The sequence below is a fragment of the Lonchura striata genome, chromosome 1A (genome assembly GCF_050655825.1).
Source record: "Lonchura striata isolate lonStrDom1 chromosome 1A, ASM5065582v1, whole genome shotgun sequence".
In the NCBI taxonomy this organism is placed as follows: Eukaryota; Metazoa; Chordata; class Aves; order Passeriformes; family Estrildidae; genus Lonchura; species Lonchura striata.
The window spans coordinates 28,616,512-28,641,743 of NC_140741.1; the positions used below are offsets into that span (position 1 = coordinate 28,616,512).

The 25,232-nt window shown below is 39.5% G+C and overlaps 1 protein-coding gene and 1 pseudogene across 1 annotated transcript in view; both read left to right on the forward strand.

Annotated features, from left to right (window-relative positions):
* Positions 1 to 3,896, forward strand: part of LOC110481816 (sucrase-isomaltase, intestinal) — a 59,715-nt gene extending 55,819 nt beyond the window's left edge. The window contains exons 22-23 of the mRNA XM_077783119.2: positions 780 to 938; positions 3,726 to 3,896. Of these exons, the coding sequence (XP_077639245.2) occupies positions 780 to 938; positions 3,726 to 3,785 (219 nt within the window). The 3' untranslated portion in view covers positions 3,786 to 3,896. The remainder of the gene's footprint in view (positions 1 to 779; positions 939 to 3,725) is intronic.
* A 4,316-nt stretch (positions 3,897 to 8,212) lies between these two features.
* On the forward strand, positions 8,213 to 9,202 carry LOC146763423 (uncharacterized; annotated as a pseudogene).
* The last annotated feature ends 16,030 nt before the right edge of the window (positions 9,203 to 25,232 follow it).

A 25,232-nucleotide genomic window follows, 5' to 3' on the forward strand; every position in this document is an offset into this window, starting at 1 on the left:
GGTTCCATCATGGGTTTCTCCTTGGCATATTTTTAAAAAGTCATGATTGCATAGCCATCCATCATTTCCTGAGCAGTGTAATTCATCTTTATTTCCTCAACAACTTTGATCACATAACAAATGTGATGATTCCTCTTCATTGCATGTATGGGAAATTACTGTCTCTGGTGATCCAAATGAATTAGCTTCATGACTTTGCATGTCCTCTTGGTACACCCCTAAATATGTAGTAAATAAAAAGAGCAGCAAACAAAGCTCTGTGGACATATTTAGTCTCCTTAAACCTGGGACATATATAACAGGGATTTCTAGCAGGAGATGTGGTACATAAAATCAGGGCAGAACATCGAGCAGCTTCTGTTTGTGGAAGATACTAGTGTTTTAAAGCAGCTAGTTTTGGATGTTAACTAAATCTGTCTTAAGGTCACTAATTGAATCTCTGTATGTGGATTTTGGCTTTGCATATGCCACTGTACTCTGCAACAGGTACAAGAACAACATTGACTAAAAGTAGAAAAACATATCTTCTTGGACATGCTTTTCTATTCATAATCCAATTAATGCTGTAAATGTGATTTATGTTCTTAGTTTATAATCACACATGAAACCTTTCTTACGTACAAATTTATATGACTGTTGTTTTTTCCTTTATGATTTCAATATCTACATTGGAAGACATTGTGTATGTTCAATGACAAGGATGAAATCTTGTAAATGTGCAGCAAGTCACCTCTAAAGAGCTGTCATGGTCCTAAAGTTTTCTCTGTGTATTTTTCCAGAGAAGCCTGAAGACAGAAATAGTTAAAAATGGCTACCCTGGAGCTGAAACTCTGAAGTACAACAAAATTACCATTCTTGGCCTGAAACGGAGACCTCAAGCTGTGTCTCTGAATGGAAGATCCATCCGTGGAGATGCTGTGTCTTATGAGATCAGTGGGGTAAGACCTGAACTGAGAGTTTAAGAAAAAACTTAGGGAAAGAAGGGTAAGAACCGTGAAGAGAGGTGAAGCCAGTGAAGGACAGGAACTGTTTCTCATCCACACTCCTTTACATTTTGAAGTATAACCAGACACCCATTCTTGATACAACAGTCTGACATTTAGGAGGCAAAAAAAAAAAAAAAAAAAAGGCAAAAGCAAGAGCTCTTTTAGGAAACTTTAATCTTTGCTTTTGCATATGGACTCTCTTTTACTTAATGTCTGCCACTTACACAAATTTTTAAACTACTGAAATACTGGAAATAAGATACAGGTCCATGAGCTGAGAGCACAGTTAGCAGTTTTATGGGTGTTCTTATCATTCTGATAAAATGAGAAAACTTGTCAAAGTTTTTTATCTGCTGCTGAAGTGTTGTGGATTTTTTTCTCACAATTACTTGGTGTCCAAAACTTATTCCAGTGTCATTGGCTCTAAGGAGCATCTCCCCATCTTCCAAAAAGGTATAATTTTAGCATCTTAAAGTGCCAAGCCTCAGTGTTCCAGAACAAAATGCACGAGTTGCTTGTGCAGTGCTCCTCTGGCACCAGTGTGAGGACATTCCAGAGGGGATGGCCTGAAAGCCACTAATAAACCCTAAGCAGCAGCAGCAGCCTCTGTGGTCCCAATTTTCTTTTGCATAGGAGTATAGACAAAAGGAGCATAACCTTTTGCTTCCTTTCCTCTGGCCACTTGTTCCATATCTGTCACCATCAAGCTGAAATGATCATTCACACTCTGTATGAGATATGTACTCATATCTCAGCATTGGTTGCATCTAGAGCACTCCTGGTGTTAACACTGCAAAACGTCACTAAATCATCATGCAGTGGAAGATAGATGAGGCAACAAGTAGGGGATGTCACACCTTATGTTACCTTTCTGACCTGGCTTAGTGTCTAAGTTTCATTTGTAACCAAAGAATGATCCCCATTAAACATATCTGGTACTACCATTTATTTTATTGAAGGAATCTGTAAAGGAAGAAAATTGCTGAGAATAAATTTCTGCCTTGGACAATTGTAAAAATCCCACTTTCAGAGACAATGTCATAAATAAACATAATCAGTACTGCCTCAAGGGAAGAAATTGTTTAACAGCCTCTAAGCAAGCTCAAAGCAACATAAATGTGGCAGGGCAAAGAAAACATTCCACTGAGATGTGCTTGAAGGTACCAATTACAGAAATCCAGAAGATAACTGCAGACTAACAGCCTCACATACAAAGGCGATTTAAAAGACTAATAAGCTTGTCTCAAAAATATAATTTAAAATTGGATTTAAGAGCAGAATATTATCTTGGTGACTTAAGATCTACTTCAAATGCTGGAGGATAAAACCCACCAAACTGATGCTGTAGGGATCCAAAACTACAAAAAAGTTAAATTTTCTACACCAGAGAAATATATTCCTCTCAAAATGCTGAGAGCTTTAGTCAAACTTCTCCAACCATCCCTGTGCATATGTTACAAAGTCACTACCTATATTCCTCTCATGTTTGACCCTCTAATAAAAAATCAATAAAATAAAAAAGAGCAGTAGCAGCAGCTTGGGTTTTGGTCTTGAAAACTTATTAATGTAATTTAAAAAAATGCAAAGGGAAAATTTGCCACTTTCTTACAGGCTTAGTGAGTTTACATTTTGTATAATAGTTTTATAAGCAGAGACCCCACTGTTTAAAGGGCTGCAGTAGAAAGTAACTTCTCCCATATTGGTTTTGGTTTCCAGAAAGCAAATATACCTAATAACAGTGCTGAAGTGCTTATTGAGCCATATTTATTTGTATATAAATAGAAACAGGTTGCTTAGTAATAAGCCACTTCTTTCTCTCTGATTCATGCAGCACTACCCTGATCTGACATTTGCAATATCACAGAATCTTCCTATTATTAGGAGTCTGGTATCTATTTTTTTCTCTGGAGTCTCATGCCCTAAGGAATTGTACAGTGACTGCAGCAGGGATGTTAGAAGGGTACATCTTGGCCAAGCTTGTGCTGACAATGGGCATAGGGAAGGTTATTTTTATCACACTTGCATCCTCTGCTGGGAAGTGCAGAGGTTCCCAGCATCCACAACTCCCAGTGTCCATGCAGGATTGCAGTCGGGAGTAGCCTCTCTGGCTGCCTGGCAATTTTCAGGTTGGTGTTTGGATGATTTTGCAGTACTTTTGTCTGGATTTTTCCCTATATTTGAAGAAAAGGCAAATTATTCAAGAAGTGGAAGTCCAGCTCCCTAAGCAGTGGTACAGAACTGTTTCTGATGAAAGATGAGAATATTAGATACCTTGAAGAAGTGATTTAAGTAAGCACAGACTGTTAATGTTAACGTGAATTTGTGGGCTAGCAAATAGGTGTGAATGGATATTGGGCATTTTAAGAGATTATTAATTCTGGAACCTAAAGATAAAACTGGTGAAGTACTGAAAATGGAAATTATGTGAGTAGCCCAAAATACATAAAATTTAACACTGAACAGGAAGAGAGCAGGACAGATATTGCATTTACAATTTAATATTTGATTCATGTAATTAATTAATTTTAAACCATTCCTGAATTTCTAAAAGGGCTGTTGGATTGGATGCAGCAGTAGGAAGATGCATACTGGCATCAAGTTAGTCTCACCTACCAGATATGTTAAAGAAAGCATGAAGGTCTAAACTCTAGTTTCACTTCTTAACCTCTGTTTTGAACTGGTTTGTTGTTTTTTTTTACATTAACATAATTCATTATTTTGTGTCTCTTTTTTCCACAGAAGCTGGTTTTGCGGATTTCTGCTCCACTTACTCAGGAGCTCAACCTTAAGTTATACTAGAATGGTCAGAACACACTGACTTAATTTAGAATCCTTAGCCCTTTGATTTATCCCACTTTGATTTTAATGTAAAACAAATTAAAAATTAGTCATTAAAACATTGCATGTGAACCTGGTGACTGATGACTGATCTTTTTTTTATGTAGTATTTCTATCTCCGTATTCCTCAAAGAAAATTTTCAATAGTGGTTAGTGAGTATTAACATAAACTGATGTGTGTTCAAAATAGCATAGAAGAAATCATCCTGAAAATTCTGTCTCACCACAAATGGAGATAATATTTGGAAATGGTCTCAATGGGACCATTTTCTACACAACATACACTGTTTGGGTTTTTTCCAAAGCTATGGTAGGGAAAAAACAAGGAACAACCAATTAATTTCCATAGCCCAATACATAACCTGCCATTAATATAATATGCAATGCCTATAATATATAATCTAATAAATATTAGTATAATATTATTTTAATTCTTATATCATCATATCTGAAAATCAGCCCATTGTCTCAGGCTACAAGATGTGCAACTATAGTGATCACTCAATTCTTTTTCTCTCCATCCTGAATTGCAATTGCAGCCTGGACTTGTCTTTGTCAGAGTTGGGTCTTGTGGAGGAGCCTTAAGACTTGGGTCTCTCCAGAGCCTTTGCTGGTTGCAGTAAGGTCTGATGTGAGATATGTTTGCTCTGCACAGGCAGAGAGAGCAATCTGCACATCAGCTTTTTTGTGGGAAGAAGCTGGATACCTACAAAAGGTATCTGAAGGTAGCTGAAGGTGGTGAGAAAGGGCTGAGGAAGAGCAGAATATGGGCAGTGGGGTGAAGGAGGACAAGGTGACAAGTAAACTGAACATCTTCATTGCCCTAGAATAGAGCACGTGACTACAGTCCTTGATGAAATAAACACTTGAAAAGTGTGCCACTCTGAGTCCATGGACTCTGCAAATGGAGGTCCTTGTGCAGAGGAATGATGTTAGCAGGGTTTGTGAGAGCTGTGTATTTGGGACAGAGGAAAGAAGGAGAACCTCTGTTGGAGCAGACAGCATCAGCAGGCAGCCAGACAGAGCAGTGCTTGCTGCACAAACCTGAGGAGCAGCAGAGGCCCAGATGATGTGTCTGCACTGTGTCTCATGGCTCTGCTCTAGAGATCCCAGAGCAGGGCAGCCAGCAGGGGCTCCAGCAGCACAGGAGATGCTGGTCCAGAGGCTGCTGGCCACAGGCATTGCCTTGGGCTTGGCCACACTGCCAGTTATCCTCTCGTGGTGGCTGTGAGAGCCCTGTGCCTGCTCACCCCGAGCATGTTGCAGACATAAAGAGAGAACACTGCTTGCTTCACGGCTTGACAGTGTGGGATGGACGGGGACCAATAAGGCAGACCACTTCTGTGCAGAATCCAGTCTCCTCCATGTGTCTTTGCAACAATGGCACCAAAGAGGTACCTGCTCTTAGTTTTCCTCCAAATGTGAGGATGTTACTTCCTCACCATGGCAAAAGAGCAAAGAGAGTGAGCAAAAAACCAATGTATTAGAAAAAGCAAATTTGTAAACACTTTGGCCTGGACTGGGGAACAGAATTTGGTTGGTTTGTGAGCAGGGCTCTTTTTGGTTCAGTGTGTTTCTCTCTAATCTGCCTTACAGTGTGGATAGAAGCAGGATTGGGAGAGGGGAGGTGTTGAATTTGCTGAAAAATGGTGAAAAAGGAGACTGGTGTGGGAACTGGAGATGTGGCTGGAGAGCAATAGAGATGTTGGAGATGTCACTTCTGTAAAGAGCTCTTTGATAGATAAACATGTGGAGTCAGCCAGTGCTCACAAGTTTTCTGTGAAATCAGTGACTAAGCTGGCACTTGCAGATATATCTTAATAAAATAAGTGCAGAAAAATACAATCCTACCAGCATCAATATGCTGTTCAAACTTGTATTACAACCTGGATTTTATTCCTTTATTGTTATTTTGTGCCTTGTAGTTTCAGTAAACACAACAGGAAAACACTAGTCAGTAATACATGTGCCATGGGCTCTCATTTCACATATTTATTTCATAAATGTAAGCAAGACAGCCCTTGGTCAGCTATTTATAACAGGGGCATCAAAGAAAAAAGGAGTTTGTGTGGCCATGTGTGTGTATCTGGCTATTTATCCTCTCTGAGCATTGAGGTGCAGGTGTGATTTTGGATCATTTACACTTTTTTGAAGTTCTGGTTGCACTGCTTGTTCCTTCCCATTCAAAAAAATTATTTTTTCTTTTCGTAAAAAGGATAACAACTTCACCAAAAAATACTGATCGCCTGTTAAAAGTGGTATGAGGTGAATCCGAGAATCTACAGACAAATATTTTACTGTCTTTTAATGTCAGATTGGATTAAGAATGAATTTCTCCAAGTCTTGGCATGGATTATATTTATTACAGATTTTTAGTGGGGTGAGATCTTCTCAGGCTGGGATTTTAAAGCATTGGTAGTCAGCTGCTTTGTCCATCCTGCCTTTGTCAGGCATAAAACTCACCAGCTGAGTTCCTCAGAATCTGAAGGAGTTGAAATGTAAAGGGAAAAACCTTACTTTGCATTTCAAAACCCTGGTGATTCTATGCTACTCCCTTACAAAGCCATAGAAAGAACACAGAAATTCACCAGCCAAGGTATGCTGACCCCTAAGAATATGTCATTAGGCTTTTCTTCTGCCGAGAAAGGAAAAATAAACATTCTCCATACTACTCCATGTACACTTCATTTTTTTCATCAGAAATTGATGATTGTAGGTTTAATCTCAAAGGATCCCCACTGTCCATTCTTGCAAAAGGTGTATGTTTGTTTTGTGTAACGTGGTTAAAGAAAATATGGTGGTAGTGTGAATCAGCTACACTAGCTGAAGTAGAACAAATTAAATGAAGGGGACATGCAGAGAGGGCTCTGCTGTGCTCAGTAAGCCAGACATGAAGAATCTCTTCTGATATGGCCTGATGAAATATTGCATGTCTTGGAATGAAGAAGAGACAAAAGAAGATGTGACTCTGCTACAGCAAAGGAGACACAGGAGGAGGTGTGGGACCTGAGCAAGAGCTGCTAATAAAAGATTTAATCAAAAAGGAGGTAGAGCAACTTCAGGAATACAGACAAGCAAAGGCAAAGATGCTATAACTCATCTGTTTGTCATACTGGTATCATCTTGTTGGAACACTATCCCATTCTGGTGTCAGAGATATATGGAATATGCTTAAGTAAATAAGCTTGCCACAAAGTAAACGACACAACCATGTCTGAAAGGCTGACCAAAAAATGAAATTTCTTGTGAATGCCCTGAGGAGCTCAACCTGTCTCTAATGGCCAGGAGAAGGCTCAGTCCCTTGAGAGTCTCAGTGTACCTATGGGGGCAGAAATGCAGTGACAGAAGCTCTTGAAATTGACAAAGGTAAGATTTGGTGTCTGTTAAAAAAATCAGGCAAATTCAAATACTGATATTTTAATTTTTGGAATAGCTTTTCAAGAGTTATGGTAAAATCTCTTGCAGTAGAAATTTTTACAAGGGAAGTGGATGCTTTTCTAAAAGCAATGCTCTTGCTCAGTAATTCTGGAGTTTTTTGGAACTGTATCCCTAGCCTGTGTCATGCCAAGTGATCACAGCAGACTCTCTTGGGTTCATGATTATGAATAATGAAAGCACATTTTGTAGTTTTTTTGCAAAACATGTGGAGATTTCTGTTGCAGAATTTCTGAGAGAGGGCATGATTTATGTCTGGAGTGAGAATTGAGCTACCCCTCAGACTAGGCCCCTGAGAAGCGGCCTTGGTGGAGCCTAGGAGCCTTTGACGTAGTAAGAAATTAGTTGTGGAGCAGTTAGAAATTATGTTAAGGTAAAGACAAAATAATGAGCTATCTGAGTGTGAATTAGGGTACAGCTGCAGTGTGAAAAGCCTGACCACCTTAAGGCAAAGGTAAACAATGTTATCTTGCCAATGGAAGTGCCTTTGTAAACTATAAACTATGTAGAAGTGTATATAAACTGCCATCTTCTCATGAATAAATGGAGAATGTTGCATTAATCATATTGGTTTGACGTGTGTTCTGTTCTGTCCAGCTTTCCTGTTTTATGAGGACCCTGAGTGCAAGTGGCGCCCGAACAGGGACTCAGCATGCTCCAAAAGCTCCTAAATTACTTTTAGGGTAACGAGGAGCTGAGTTTGAGTCGCGACGAAAATCAGGTCCACATTGCTTTATAGTGATGGAGACTGGGATCCTAAATTCACTCTTTTGTGAACGAGGATCAAGTGAACATAGCGGGAAGACTCCAGGATTCCAAATCGTGCCATTCACTACGGAAGAAAAAAGGCTTTTGGCATCGCTGTTTGGCTGCGGGAGCCTGCTGGAGCACAGAGAGAAGTCCCTAGTGTTCACGAGAGGCCCAAACAGCGGGTGTGGAAGTAAGCCGGGGCCATGACCTGGAGTGGACCTGCTGCCACGCCGAATAAAAGCGAATGGCGTGCCCTGCGGAAGTGGTTGAGGTAAACCGCATGTGAAGAGGAAGAAAGGGAGCATACAGAGAGCGTCCAAGGAAGAGCACCACGGCTCCTTTCACATATCCTTTCCAAGAGAGGGCAAAGATAAAACCAGTACAATTTTAGAGCAATTGACTCTGTGGGAAGAAAAGAAAAGTTACAGAAAGCCCTCCCTCATCTCTAGTGAAACGGGGTGGCAGAACTAAGGCAGAGGGCTGTGGCAGTGAGCACCAGCCAGCTGCCTGGGCGGACTGCAGGAGCGGTGGGCGCAGGGCCAGGTGGAGCAGGGCTGGCTGGTGCCGAGCCTGAGGCAGGCCCGGGGTGGTGTGGACATCGGCCAAGAGACGGAAGGCTCCTTGTTGCCACACAACAACACAAGGGGGGAGAGGGGCTTTCCGGGGGCTCGGCCGTGCTGGAGTTGGAGCAGGCAGAGTGCAGCCACAGTGGGGCCGTCTCTTCTCACATCCCCAAGGTGATGCAGCAAGGACGGGAACGAGGCGGCGGCGCCCCCTCATCTCCCCACAGCACCCAGCCATGGCAGCTGAGATGTCTGCATAGCACTGTGGCTGTCATGGCAACGACAGCGCTGAGGGCAGCAGCGCCACTGATGGCGGGATTGCAACAATACCAAGTCATTCTCTAAGATACGAAGAAAGATGAACATTATGCAAATCAATGTAATTTCAAATACGAGATAGATGGAAATCACTGTATAAAGATAGAAGTATTAGTAATGATTTACCTACCAAAAATGTCTTTGAAAACAAAGCATTTGAGAAATGTCAGTCAGATGGAATGTTGGTATTGAGTTTGTAATCTTGTTTTTGGATTTTTATAGATAATAATACTAATAATGATGGTTGTTAAGTTTTTGTAGGTAATGTTAAGATAAATAATGATTGTTGTTAATGTTATATGAATGCTTTAAAAAGATTGTCTTAAACTATTTTAAACATTTCTTGTTGATAAGTTGATCATATAATGTGAGTTGTCTGATTTTTGTGATAAAAATTATTGTTAAGGTATTAAAGTGTTATTATGGTATTTACAATCAGTTTTCATATGTTTTATTGTCTCTTTAGGTGATTTATTACAAGATGTGTTTCTTCAGGATCCTGTGTTTTTTATTTTTTAACTACTTGTGGTTTTTTTATCCAATGTTTTATGCACCTGCAATTCATCTTCTTTTACAAACTCATTGTCCAGATTTTGGTTCAAGATCTCAGGCTTCAAATTTTCATATTTCTGAAGAGAGAATTTGTTGTGCTTAGAGAATTTCTGTTAAAAAAAAAAAGGGGAGGGGAGGAGTTATTTTAGACAGGTTCAATTATTTAATGGTTTGATAAACTTTTAATCAAAAGGTTTTTTACTCATAACTGCTATTTCTAAGACTTCTGTTTTATAATGTGTTAAAAGATATCCTCCAATTAGAGTTCGAGCTCTAGCCAAGCTCTGGCTCTACTTGGATGGTGTGATTGACCCAGGTGTTTTCTGCATCAAAAAGTATTCAAGTCCTTTTGGCTTGACAATTTGACCATATAGGACAGCTGAGCCTCAAAGGGAGTTTGGAGAGACATGATCCAGACATGTTTTCTCCAAATCTCTGTTGTTTTCAGGTTTGTCAGCTGCTGCAGACTCTGGGATGACAATTTGATAGTGTAGCACTTGGTAACTGTGATTTTATATGTAATATTAATTGTGTATTATCTGATTGATTTTTATTTGTTGTTAGTTTCTGTACTATATGCATTGTTTTGTTCTTGATGTTTTTCATGTTTGTAACAAAGATGTTGATATCTCCATTTCTTCATACAATTTTAGGGAACAGAATTGAGAAAGAACCCTCCAGTTCCTGTGGGATGTTGGGTTTGTTTGTGTTTTAACAGGTACAGAAACTAGATGGATTTCAGTGAAGAATGTGGAACTTATCTTAGCAAGAAAGCACTGATCTCTCCACAAGCGGGAGCAGAAGATGCACAGAAAATGCAGATTGTGCAAAGATTTGTGTTTCACCCACAGAAGATCATGGACTTTGGGTTTTTTCATAAATGTATGTTTTTAGTGATATTATAAAGTTTGGTTACTAGGTTTTGATTGGTTTTAGTAAGGCCTGTGATTCTTCTGTTCATTTTGCCATTGTTTTTCAATGGCAAAAGTAAAAGAGGGACAATAAGTTAGATAATCATAAGCATAACATTAAGTTTATCATAAGTTATAGTTTGTATTTATAATTAAGTTTGTTCCTTTCATGTTAAACAGGGCAATCAAGAATATGAGAAATATGTAGTAGGGCATGTGTTGCAGGAATTTAGCTGACCACTCTCAATCAATTCACAAACAGTTAACACAACTGAAAGACATTATGAAGAGACTTGTTGCTGTAGACCCTCCATTTGCTAATTGGCTCAATTCTTTAGGTTTTGCTAGTTGAGTCAAGGATTTACCTCATTTTGGTATTGTATTTTTTCTTATTACTATAATTAGTTTAGTCTCTATACCGTGTTTATTACAGTGTATGCAGAAGATAGTGAACCATGCCTTCAAGTCAGCCTGGGTAGCTCAAAAAGAAAAAGAAGGAATTGTTGCAGAATTTCTGAGAGAGAGAGTGAGGGCACGATTTATGTCTGGAGTGAGAATTGAGCTATCCTTCAGACTAGGCCCCTGATAAGCGGCCTTGGTGGGGCCTGGAAGCCTTTGATGCAGTAAGAATTCAGTTGTGGAGCAGTTAGAAATTATGTTAAGGTAATGACAAAGTAATGAGCTATCTGAGTGTGAATTAGGGTACAGCTGCAGTGTGAAAAGCCTGACCACCTTAAGGCAAAGGTAAACAATTTTATCTTGCCAATGGAAGTGCCTTTGTAAGCTGTAAACTATGTAGAAGTGTATATAAACTGCCATCTTCTCATGAATATGGGAGAACGTTGCATTAATCATATTGGTTTGACGTGTGTTCTGTTCTGTCCAGCTTTCCTGTTTTATGAGGACCCTGAGTTCAGATTTCTGTTACAAGTCAGTGCTTTTGGAGGTCTCCATGTAGCTACAAAGATTATAAAATATCTTTGATATTATCAGATGTTTTGGTAATGGTAATCAGATGTTACTGGTACGTAATATATTTTGAATATATTTTAATAACTTCTTGTAAAGTTTTGGCAATTAATTTTTTCCTGTCACCAGGTGAAATCTGAATCTGCCTGAAAATTAAAGCAATTCATTGCCCTTCTCATGTAGGGACTATTTGCCACTCATTTGCCAACAGGTCTGCAACAGAGATGAAAACTACCACTGGGTCTAGAGCATGCATGAGGTAGACAACAAGCCTCCAACAGCAGAGCTGGTGCCTGGCTCAGGGAGCAGTGACCCTGTTCCTGGCCCTCACCCCTTGACCAGGGGCAAAAGCCACCCAGCTGCTGGTGTGACACAGAAAGGTGAGTGTGACATGCATGAATGCCAGTTTCCCCTGTGGTCTGGTGACCAGGGCTGGATAGAGGAACAGTTGGACATCAGGGCTCAGCTCCATCATGCAAGCCAGAGTGCAGCTCTCCTGGGATGCTCCCCAGAGCAGGGACCCACCAGGATCCACAGCCTGGTCTGGGAAGTAGCACCTTGGCTTCCCTGCTCCTGGATCCATGGGGCAGGTGTCTGGAGCCTCAGCAGTGACACTGAGACCTTGGCTAGGGACTTGCCACTGTGATCGCTGCAAATGCATAAAATGCAAGTACTATGATGGAGGATTATGAAATGAAGGTGAGATGAACCTACTGGGCTCAGAGGGAAGGAGACTGCCAGGGCTTTCTCTTGTGGGGCACATTCCCATCCTAAGAAGGACATTGAGCTGCCAGAGGATGTGCCAACAAACATGGGATTTCTCTATAGGGACTAACAAACTACAGGGATTAAAACTAGCGCAGATGCAGATGCTCCCAGATCATGCCCCAGATTTGGCAGCCACTGCCTCATGGCTACCATTAAGTCATCCTACAAGTATCTCAAAGTAAAAAAAAATGTGCAGCGTTGGTCAGTGTTGGTCACTGAGTGAAATGAGCAAGCCCTGTGAATTTTAGGGAAACAGCACAGTTCCAGATAGCAAGGCTGGCAGTCCCCAGACACTCCTGTGCACTGTCCTAGCTGCTGTGCTCAGGGCACAGTGAAGTGATGAAGGAAGAAGGGCAGGAAAATGCCCTTTCCTGGGAGCAATGCAGTCAGCTGGACAAGCCCTGAGAGTACAGAGGCAGAGAGAGGTGCATGGATAGCAGGAGCAGAGCCTTGGAGCTATTCTGAGCAGTTCCAGGCCTGAGACAGATGGTGAGGCTTTTCCTGGTGACCCAGAAGGGATTGTGTAGACACTCTCTAAAGGTTTTTTCAGAGTTTCACCATACAGAAAGATTCAAATGGAAAAAAATATAAAATAATGAGAGTTGTGCATCCTTTCTGTTCACTGAACTTTGCTTGGGAGGTTGTTGTAGTTGTAGCATGTGCTCAAATATAATGGAGCTTCAGGGGTGTACCAAAAACGCTTTGGGGTACTATTTGTAAAGCAAAGTTTCATGCTAAGTTTATGCTCTATCCACTCCTTCTTGGTTCCTGAATTTCACAAGCACTTGATAGCAGCCCCACCCCACCTCCTGTTTTGGTGAGACCAAAGTCTGGCACTTGTGGGATACAGAAAAATCTTTCCAGTCTCCTGCCAACAGCTCAGGACTATGCTGCTTCCTTCTGCCTTTTCTCTCCCTCTCCCCCACATAAACACATGTATGGAGGGGAGATAATGAGGGTGTGTAGAAATTAAATGTGTTGCTGATCTCAAACTCCTGCAGATACAGGATTATCTGGAGAACAAAGGAGTGGCCTCTTAGCTGGAAAAATGCTGTGAAATACAATCTATTTCTCACTTAATCAAACAAAATTGCAAAACAGTGCAGAGTTTCGTGTTTTGGGATAATGCTGGAACTAACACCTGGAAGGTTGCTCACATCAGGCAAACTGCTCAAAATTTTACCCTTTCTGTTCTTGGGCCCTGCTTTTACTTCATGCTGTCCCCACAGATATCACTCTTAGTTGATCTTTCTTGGTCAGGAATGATTAGACTGCCTTGTGTCTGCCAAGTGAGATGTTTTCTTGGCAGGACATCTGTGGATGAATAACCATTACTAAAACTGTGTGAGAAATATTCTCTCAGTTGCTAGTTGCCTTCTTCAGATCTTCTCTTTATCAACAGGTGATGGTGGATGATGAAGTTCTTCTCAGTTCTGCCATGGATGCCCATTTTAGGTCTGTCTGAACCTTTTCCTTTAAATCTTTGTCCCAATGTTTTCTCCAAGCAGTAATAATGCCATTTTGGAATATTTTCCCTCTATATCAAGAGCTGAGATCATAGATTTGTAGTACTTCTTTGGTAGACCATGATGCCACAATTGTTTTTCAATCATCCATAAAAGGTCTCTAAACTCCTAGTATTAAAAAAAAAGAAAAAATTAGGTCCAGATAAAATATAGACATTGCAATATGAATTCAGAGGAAACAAAAAGGAAAGAAACACTTTTCTCTGCTTTTTGAAAGGGTGTTGATCAGGTTTTTTTACCACCTGATTATGCTTTCTGGAGAATAAATCTGAGAAAGCTAAGATAAAAAGCATGGCAATTACGTACATACATACATACATACATACATATATATATATATATATAAATAAAAAACTTCACACAATAATTTTTAAGATACAAGCAATGTTCCTCTCTTTTTCCTTCCATGGGCAAAGTCTGATGGGAAAGCTGTTCTGATCCATTGCCAAGTTGGAAAAGACAAAAGAGCAGTTTCATAACATTGATGTGGTTTTAGATCAAGCAGCTGGAAGTACTGTACTGAATGGCAGAAAAGAAACACTTATTTTAGTAACATATAAAAGAAAATAATATAGTGCACAAACTATGCAGCATTTCATTATTTCTTAATTTGTTTCATGTGATCATAGAGGTTTAGAGACTAGAAAAGGAGAAGGTGTTTAAGAAACTCTAACTTAAAATGTCTGGAATTTATAGGCAGCTGGAAAGCAATGGAAGTTAAAACAGTATTTCCAGTGTGATGCCAAGAGTCTGTTTGCTTATCTGACACAGACACTTCCTGCCTTTCAGCACCTAAGGGAAGTTTCAAACCAGGAATCAACAATTTAAAGATGACTGTTATGTCTTCAAGATTTCTTCTATATATGTGGATGATGTTCTTCTGTGTACATTTACCAGACAATAGTATTTTTGTGTGTGCTATAAGTATTTATTTCTTTCTTTCTTTCTGGATCACTTGCAGATTCCCATTTGAATTCTGTTTTTAAAAAGTAGCTATTTATATATTCATAAAATAGACTTGCACATTAAATGTTCATGTCAAGCTGGCAATCAATATGGAATAACAGTATGTTTTATTAAAGATTTTATACGAGATTATGAAACCACTGTTAGATAAAATGTTTGTATACATTCTTGTTTTTAATTTGTCTGAGGACTCAATTTCATATTTTGGGCGGTGCACAGAATTCCTACTGACTTTTCTGCAAGTAGTGGATGTGACAAAGGTGCTCCTGTGATAGCATTTCAGTTCAAGCAAGGAGCAGGCTTTTGAAGTGAACCTCCTGACTGTCTCCACTTGGGTCTAGGGGCATCTTGTGAATCTTTTTCACATGAGCTAAACTAGAACAGGCTCTCTAAGACAGCATGGAATGCGCCCCAGCCGTCAAGGAGCATTTATGCTGTATGGAAGAAAGTCACCCACAAAGGGCATGGGGTTGCTGTTGGTGCTTCAGCACCTGGTCTTTCCCAGGAGTCTGGTCCTATTGCACTGTATTACTTTCTAAGACAGGTTGAATTAAGCCCAGCAGTTTGGCTAAATTGTCTGAAAACTGTTTGAAGCATTCACTAAAGATTAATAAAACTTGTGAAAGGACAGAAGAAAATGAAAAAAACCCAATTAGATAAATTTGGGCTTTTTATTTTTGTTTGAGCTAATCCCTACACATCAGGGAGGATACATGCTGTATCTTTTTCCCCTGCAAAACATCATTCTTAACAGAAATTTGAAAAATGTTCAGTCTAACTTCTGGAAGGACAATGTGAATCCATCACTACCAGCAGAATGTTAAAATACTCCTAGTGCTCCTCTTTCTGCATTATCAGTTTAGCCTGCTACTGCTTATTTTTATAGGACAATGAATCAACTCTCAAACTCCTAATGTTACATCTATAATACTGTTGTGATATTTTGTTTTGAGGTGCAGAGGTTAGATCAGTAACTGAAATGTTGCTTTATGAAAAATAAAGCAGTATGCTTTTAAATGTGACTTCAGTTTTTGTTTAATGATATTCACTGACTTGGCAATTATTCTCTACTGTAAGCATTATGGTTACTTTAGATATTCTTTAATAGCCTTTTGTTCTGCAATGTTCAGTTTCCAAGCAGAGTGGTTTCTCTCTCACTTTTGTCTACTTTGCTGTTATTCTTTTTACTGCTCCAGATCATCACACCCTTTAATTGTTACTCTTGTGAGGCAGGACAATTGTTGATTATTTGGCTTTGTGTTTGTAGTAGAGCCATTATTAAGCTTAATAAGCGTATCTTCTGCTGAAACTTAAAAAGCAATAATTATCTTATTATAAGTAAATCTCACAATCCACCCCTAAACTGCAAATGTTTTCTTCATGGTTTCTTCTTTTACACCTCTAGAAAACAGGAGATGCTAATTTTGAGAGAGTGTGAAATTTACATTCCCTGTAATTGCTATTATAACTGACACAATTACAATGAGTTTTATGCTAGTTCCTATGCAACCAATGCTTGCGTATGTTTAACAAGTCAAGCCTATTGCAGTTCCTTTTCTTAATGCTATTTGTTTTATACCACTTATGACTATAAATTGCTACAGGATTATTGCTATGGACTTACTGAACACAGAAAATAAAAGAGATGGAGTGAGAGTCTTCCTGTTTAAATGTGGTATCTGCAGCCCAGACTTGGACGTGAGCGGGGTTGCCCCTTGCCACCAGTGCAGACAATGGCACCTCCAGAGAGCATCGCCCACACTGAAGCAGGCTCCTACATCTGGCTGGGTCTACCCCAGCCTGGATTCCACTGCTAGAATTTGCTAGCTCTCACTGATCCCAGCAGGAGCCTAGACACCTATCCCCACGTGCACATCTACTCTGTAGACTTTAATGCCAGATAAGAAGGTTTCCATACAAGGAGTTTCAACTGATTCTAAATTGCAGCTATTCAGGTCATCAGGCAGCATATTGGAACCGAATAGCAAATCTCACTGTGAAATTTTTTGCCCATCTTAGATTAGTCCCCAAGAAAGTATAGGAGGTAGGGCTCCTTCTTGAGATGGTCCTTTGAGATTGATACCCAAAAGGCCCCAGGCAAGCCAGTTTGTACAGCAGGTGAGAGGCCTACACTTTCCATAAACTGTCCTTCAGCATGAAATGTATTGTGATGCAGAAAAATAATGTTAACTGAAACACTGCAAAACCAACCACAAGGATGAAGTAGTTTACGCTATTTGCACTATAACCTATAAAGGTTTTGTCAACAGATAGGAAAGGACACAATAATTGTGCATGTGTATGGACTTAGGAGACATGAAAATGGGCTATGGTTTTCCTATTAGCACTGTTCAGAATAGCACAACTGGTCACAGAACAGCAGCTTTAGAGCTTTTCCTCCTTCCCATTCAAATTGCAGTTCTTTTAGCCTGGGGGAACCTACCACACAATCCCTTAGATAGTCATCTCTGTTTTTTCAGTTTTCTTAAAATTGAGTTTTTAAAATTTATCTGAAGAATAAGTGAAGAGCAAGGCTAATAGTTAAAGCATTAAATTTGGTAAATCCTGTATGTATGACAGCAATGACCATCTAACTGGTGTCTCAGCTAAGTGATATATAGTAGCACTGCAGGGTGCCATTAAAGATTAGTTTGTGGGATAAATGGTTCCTTAATCTTGCTCTGACAACCAGCCAAAAATAGGCAAGTGATCAGTCTTACCAATGTTGCCTAACAAGTTTGCTTTTTTCCTGTTGCTTCAATACTGCAGCAAATGCTACAGACAGGAAAAGCTGGATGTTCAAACTATGTAGCTGAAGCTGTAAGAAAGACAAGGAATGAAAACAATTTCTTGCAGAGTGAGAGTCCACCAAAAGAAACCCAAACCTCAAAACCCCACCACAACCTAAAGCATCACTTTTACAAGCATGCTTTTGCTGCTTGTTCTGTCACATGCAAGCACTGGGATGCATTAACTTCTAGGCTTTATTTCTGCTCAGGTAAGCTGTTCAGGGACCAGTGGGACTTCCTTGGGATTTGCAGGCTGTGGTGTAGGGCGCAGCCACTCTGGACACCTGTGGAACAGTGAGAACTACTGACTTCAGCAGACAACACGTCAGGCTTTAACATATTTAAATTTCATAGGTGTTTTGTAATATTGACAACATTTCTTTTAAAATCTGCTAAGGTATAGGGATGGGTAAATCCTGGACAATCCTTCAAATCTGTGGCAAGTGGCTGAAGTATTTGACAAAAATAATCCCAAGGAGTGACTGGATTTATCTTTAAGTGATAATATTTGGGGACTCTTCTTTCTGTGGCAATGACTTTACCACATTCCTGCACATCACTGAATCTTCCCTAAGAGCTGAAACACCCCAAGTGAAAGAATCCAGCAAAACATGGGAGCAGCCTTCAGCTGAGGGTGCCGAGCAGCTGCTCTGCCTATAGAGGCACGGCGGAGCAGCCTGCAGGCAGCAAACACAGCTGGCGGGGACAGCTGGCAGAGAGCACAGCTGGAGGGGACAAGTGGCAGAGAGCACAGCTGGCAGGAGCAGCTGTGAGCCAGCCCAGCAGCCAAGGGGTGCTGAGCAGCCGAGTGCAGTGGCAAGAGCACAGGGGCTTTCTGGCTTCCCTGAACCAACACAGAGTGGTGGCATGGTAAACTGATGCAGCACCAGCCAAGCTCTGTCTTTTGGAACAGCAATCCAGTTCCTGACTTGGTGGATTATATGATGAAAACGAGGATGATTAAAAGAGGAGCGGATGGCGGCCAGTATGTTCTTAGGAAGGGCAGTTCTCCTTGCTGTAAATTGGCTTAAAAGTTTTTATTATTTAAACTAATGTGTACAAAATACTGTTTGCTAGTGGGGAAAAATTTTCCTGGTTTAGGTGCATTGATTTAAGTCTCTCCTGACACTCAGACTCCTGTTCTGTATTTCCTAAGTCATCTTGAAAAGTTGTTTGTGGCCAGCCTGTGCTTGGGGACAACTCATCTCCTGCTCTTCCATAGCATTATAAACTGTTTCAAGCTGCTATACATCTTGTCTCCAATTTTGTGTTCAACATGTTGCTCTCTAAAACAAGGCTTTGTATGTTAATTGAACAATCCATATCTTTCCATCTTATAGGCATATGTTTGCATTGAACTACACTGCACATTATTCCCAGTTTACCTTTACCATGAAATTCCAATCACTTGATTGATCTACTTCTTTTCCTTTTAATGGTCTCCATTATGTTTTGTCTGTGAAATTTCCTAGTAAAGGATAAATACATTGAATAGAACTGATCCTGAAATACACCATTATAGATGCTCTCTAGAATTACTTTCTGAATCATATTCTTGTTAGCATGTGCAGCTTTTATTTTGTATAGTGCTAATTCTTAATCAACACATCATTTGGTGAGAAATTATATCAAATCCTTTAGTAAAATCTAGATGTATTGCATTGCATTGTCTCCATTCACAGATTTTATCAACAGAAGTAATTATCCAGCATTATTTGTTTTCTGTATGCTCTCTGTTACCCATCCTCTGAAATTATCTTTAAAATCCACAGGTTGAACCTTAGCCTAATTTAATCTCTTTGAGGCAGGAACAATTCCAGTGTTGAGACAGTAGAGAGCACAAAGGGAATTCAGAGAACTATTAATAATAACTGTGTGCCAGCTATTCTTCAGCTCTCTGCTGTGATTTAGTTGTTTCACATTTATTGTGTTACTTTGGTCAGAACAGAATTTGAAGTACTGAGTCCAGAAGTACCAAAGTCCCTACAAGTTACATCTTGAAATGTTCAAATGATCAGATTTTCCCTTTAAGAAGAACTTTAGAGTTGATGTTAGAAGTTCACACTTCTTAAATAGAACATACATACTCACCAACATCTGGAAAAGAGAGATAATTAGAATTTTTCTACAGATAGTAGTAGCAGGTAGTTATTATGTGTATAATGATGTAAATGATGTATTTGTGACCCTCACAGAATGGTGCAGTGCAGAGGAGCATCATCACAGTGTGATAGCAGAGACAATGCAAATGGGAGTAGAGGGCACCAGGTGTGAGAGCAGAGGGTGAAAACAGAGTGCTTGAGATCTCCTCCTACTGGGGACTCCAGTGCTGTAAAGAAGTCATCCATGGTTGGTAAGGAAGTGCAGTTTGAGAGCTGTACAAAGCCAAAAGGGCTGAAGGAGCAAAGCTCACCATATACAGTAAATTTGGATGTAAAATGGAGTTGCAGGGCAATGAGGCAGGAGCTCGCAGAACCAGACTTGAAAAACTGCCCCAAGTGAGAGTTCTCATAGTAGGGAGGGAGAAACCATCAACATCGTACACCTTCTTTCAGGAAAGAAGGAGCTCCATCATAAACACTACACTTGCCCTGGCAAAGGGCATGAGGTGCTGATGGCTTGCTGCAGCCTTCTTTTTCTCAAGCAGTGCTGATGCCATCAAACACAGGACCAAACATGAAAGCCCATGGGAGAGCTCAAGAGCAGAGCAAGATAACTAGGAAGGTTTTGTACAACAGTTTTGACTCCATTATTAATGTCATTCTGAATTAGATAATTCGTACTGGAGGAGGAAGTATTATTGTGACTAAACAAATCTTAATAACTGTTTGTTGTTTTGCAATTAGTATTGAGATTTTCATAGGACTGATAATAAATTCTTGGCTTCCATAAAAGGTGTTTTCTTTCCTGCCCATAATGTGATTTTGAATGTAACATTGTTCTCAGAATTCATTTTTATGCTATAATACTGGTATGGAGCAGTGGCAACATAAAAAGTCATTGCATCATAGTTGAATCCTATTAATTTTAAACTTTATTTTATTCTAAGCAAGTAGTTTTGAAAAGATAGATTTTTTTTTTCTGTAGTCATAGTTCCATATATTTAGACAATTTGTGCAATTCTAAAGTCTGCAGCAATAATGTTGCTTATACAATTGAAGCTTTCCTTTTTCATTGTAAGACCTTTTTTACATATCTGATCTATTCCTCAATATGACAGATTATGAAAGTATTTCTTGCTATTACAAAGAGATCATGAAAGTATTTCTTTCCGAGTGACTGTAAATAAAGTATATGCAGTCCACTGACATCAAAAATGAAAGAGATTAGTTAAAATCTGAACAATTCTGCTGCTCTAAAATAAGATACTTATGTTTCAAAGGCCTTTCTCTGCAAAGAGGAAGGGACATCTAGAAAATATTTTAAACATAAAAAAAGAGAGTTAAATAAAGCTGTATATCATCTCTTTATTTGTATATTAACTATTTTTCATTTGCATTGCAAATGCAATTTCTCAGAAAGGATACTGGGAGAAAAAGCCTTTGCTGGAGAAGTGATATGTGTTAGTATTTGCATTTCTCGCCCTATTTGTCTTCCTTTATTACAAAAAAAAGATTCAATTTAATTAATTAGATTTAGATAGCAAATGTCTGTAAGAAGCTTATTTTGGAAAGCAACTATAAAAGGAGCAGCATATTTTAAGAGAGCTTTACAAAGATAAACTAAAATGGTGATATTAGAAATTCAGTTTCAGACAATATAAAGAATGAAGTACATGTAAAGTGCAAAGATTCACTGTGTAGTGAAATATATATCTAAGTTTTGAAGAGTAATGCAAAATAGATTCTCGTGCTGTACCTGCTTTTTAGGAACATCAAGGGCTGTGGGGAGGACATGAGTCAATGGTGCAGAAGATGGTTATGGCTTGGCTTCTGCAACCTGAGACACTCTTTTACTGTGTCAGGTGCACAGACTATTTGGGAAGCTGTGCCAAGGATGATATTAAGACCTACACTACATTCTGCCTATGATTTGGATTTCTGAAAGAAACAAAAATTAATGATTTATTAAAAAAAAAATAAATTGAACTAACTTTGGCAAACTGACGTTTATTGCTTTACCACATTACGTTATGCTGTGAAAAGCTATCATCAGACAACAAAAAAACAGTGATCAAGTTTGAGACAATAAGCAATAAGGCTTTTATCACACTGATTTGCTGTGTTGAGAAAGGCCCTGTGTCAGGCCAACAGGAGCACTGTGGGTTTCAATGCAGGGCTCACTGTGGGCTTCAAGTGCCCAGGCCTGTACTTGGTGTGGGTGCCCCCAGACATGGGTAAAGGAGGGGGTCTGAGGGGCTGGACAGCAGCTCTGCAGCAAAGCCCTGGGCAGACAGCAAACTGAACACGAATGAGACCACTCCAGGCACCACAACACTCCAACTGTAGTAGCAGAGCCAGAAGGGATTTTTTCCCCCAGGTCACATCTTTGAACTGCATTGGAACCACTGCTATAAAGACATTCAACTGCAGAGACACATAAGTGCAAGATCATTAGAATGATTAGGGAGCTGATGATTAGATCACAGTGAGCAAGAGGAGCAGAAAGAACTCTCTTTGTGTAGGCTGGACATGAAAAGGATGATGAGTTGAACTGCTGCTGTCCATCACCTGAGTGGAGCTCTGATGATATCTGGGAGTGTTGCTTTGGAGGTGCACAACAGAAAGAAAAAAGGCAAGAGTCACAAGCTGCAGCAAAGAAAAACCTAACTGGATATAAGCAAATTTTAATACGTCTTCAGATGTTGGAAAGGGCCACCTGGAGAATGTGCAAAATCCCAGCCTTAGGGAGTTTCAAACCTCAGCTGAAAAAGACCCTGAGCAACTTGTCCTTTCTTTGAAAATAGCCAAGCTCAGAGCATTGATAATGGCCATGCTCAGAGGGGAGGATTAGGTGAAACACAGAGGTCACTTTCAACTCCAATGATCCCACCATTCTTTGATAAAAACCAGCAGGTTTCCATGCTTTTGATAATGTGAAACAGTGCTTTCCCTCCTAAGTTAGCTGCTGTGCAAGATGGCCTCATGATGTATTGAGGCTCATGTAAGATTCATAGTTTGACAATTATCTACAGCAATAAGTAAAAGGGAAGCTAGTGATTTTAGAAAGCTGGATAAAAATGAATCTTTAGATTATAATAATGGAGAATAACTAATGTTCATTATTAAGATTTTCTACCTGGAAAGACTGTTAAGTCTAGAGATGCTAGAATCATAGAATACTAGGTAAAACATGTTTTTAATTTGAAAATGTATTATAAAGTAGGTTTTGAAGCATGACTCCTAAACTTTCCTTGTTATACCAAACTTCTGCAGTGAGTGCCTTCTCAGCCAATGCTAAGCCAAAGCAAAGGTTAGTCTTGCAGAAGGCAAAATCAAGATTACTGATGGATCTGCAAAAACAAGCTGACTTCTCACTATAGCTGAGAGTGACTCTTTCTGATGTACAGTGCATGATGCAGTTCTTGGGATCTAAATGACACTTGGGAGAATGCTTAAGAGTCTGCTTCTACCAGGTACCAAGTAGCAGAGGATTTTATTCTGTATTGAATTAGGACTGGTTCTTGCGTTTAGGTATGATGCAAGACTAAAACGACTGAGTGTTAGGATTAGTGTTATGTGTAGCAATAATGTAGTATTATGTAGAATTTGCAATTATATGTAGGGAGTTTATCCCTGTGTTAGGAGCCCAAGATTGTTCTTTATATAGATTAATGCCAAAGACTTCAGAATATTTTCCCAAAAGGCTTTTTAAAAGTATACACTTTCAACAATAAAATATTTTTTAGTTCCTTTCCCTTTCAAAAGTTTATAATACTTCTTGGGAGACACACAAACTAGACTCAAAATATATCTTGCAATCAAACTTCTTCAAAAATTACTATATATCCCCACATGGCTATGCTAATTATATCATTATGGAAAAGGTACACCAAAACTATAAATAATTAAGGACCTGAAGTTAATATTTAAAGTGTAATATTAATTTGTACTGAATTATCTGTTAAATTCAAGAGGGTTAATTTGTTCATTGATCATTTCAGTTCTGTTGAGTTCCTTTAAGGATGAATTCGGCCTAGGTTGATAAAATACAATATGTTTAAGAATCATTCTAATCCTTCTCTTAATCATGCAAAGTAAAGTTAATTTACCATTTTAAAAGCAACTGAACTAGCTACTTTAAATTTTCGTGTGTTTATAGTTAAATTTTAAATCAAACATATAGATATGAAACAAGGAATCACTATTCAAATAAAAAATAGTTTTCTTATTTCAAGGCGTTTTGGGTTTATCTCTGAAGAACATTCAGAATTAAAGTCTATGTGACAGTTTTAAAATTGGCCATTTACTTTTTATTTAAATTTGTTTTAGAATTCTTTGGTGGTTTATTTCCTTTTTAATTAATTTTTTTTCACCAGAAAAAAAAAAAATATTGATGTGTTTATGAAGTTACTTTCTTGGCTGGGACAAATGCTGGTTATGCTGGCAGCAAGCCAGCATCTTTTCTTGCAGAATAACTTGAAGACAACTGTGCTATGGTTACCTAAATAGTGTAATGATTTTCACAGAATTCTTGCTACTGTGGCTCTGGAAAGTATGTTCCTGGCATCTGGAAATTGCCTCAAACTAATTAGTTCTTTATTTTTGAAGATGAATGTTTATTTCACAGTCAAATAAATAATGTGTATGAAGTCATTTTAAGAAAACAAATGCTGCCTTTATCAGGGTGCAAAACCCTTCTGTCCTGATTTAGGGCAAATTTGGGGAGAAGCCTCTGAATGGGGTCCCTCTAGAAAGCAAATTCAAGTGGCCCCTCCTGCAAATGGTTTGGGGAAAATATTTCCTTGGAGAAAAGTGGGAAAAACCTCTTTATTTAAGAAGCAAAGCATTCACCAGCACAAAAAATGAAATTATATTAAACAATAACACCTCTCACTGTCCTGAAGAGATGGCAAACTCAGAGTCCTTTCCGTGGGCTGTAGCTCGGCTCACTCAGTCTCTTCTCAGCCCCTCCTGCGCTGGAAATGCCCCAGCCCAGGCCTGGGTGGGCCCCGGGTGTGAGCTCCCAGAGCTCTTCTGGGTGTCCAGTCCAGAGCAGGTCTGATCAGCTCCCAGAAACAAAAGCCACTGCCCAGGGAACTTCTCTGGCTCAGCCAGCTAAAACCTGGCTAAAAGCAAAGGAGAGCTCTGTCCCGCTGTCTGTCCGTGCTGCAGACAGCTCAGTCCAGGAGCAGGAACGTGGAGGAGCGAGTGCAGCTCCTGAAAACAAACTGCGCGCTGCTTCTCCCCGCCTCGCTCTCAGAACCAGCCTTGCAGGTGCAGGACTTAAAATCCAGCATAAACAGAACAGATGATACAAGTATCATAAAGTCACCCTAAGACACCTTCTAAAAGAAGAGGAAATGAAGGATTCTCGTTTACCACAGATACAGAATTAGAAGTCCTGATGCTCATAAGCACAGCCTAGTCCATGGTGCCAATATAGTTTAATTTTTCGTATTCTGTTCAGTAACAGAATCGAATTTACCTCCCATTTGAGAAATACTGTGTAATCTTTAGTAACATTTTAAAACTGAAAATAAGTAATGGATTTGAGTAATCTGTGGATATGAGCAGGTACATTGAGCTAGCGGAATGTGATGTGAGAAAATGGCAATCTTGTACTTTGTACTTCTCACACAGGCAAAGCAAGGGTGCAATGAACCCTCTGAGCTCAGCAAATGTTAAGTGTGAGCTTTACACCTCACTTAAGAGGCAGACAGCTGCTGCCCAACAACACAGTTATGAATTCAAGCATACGG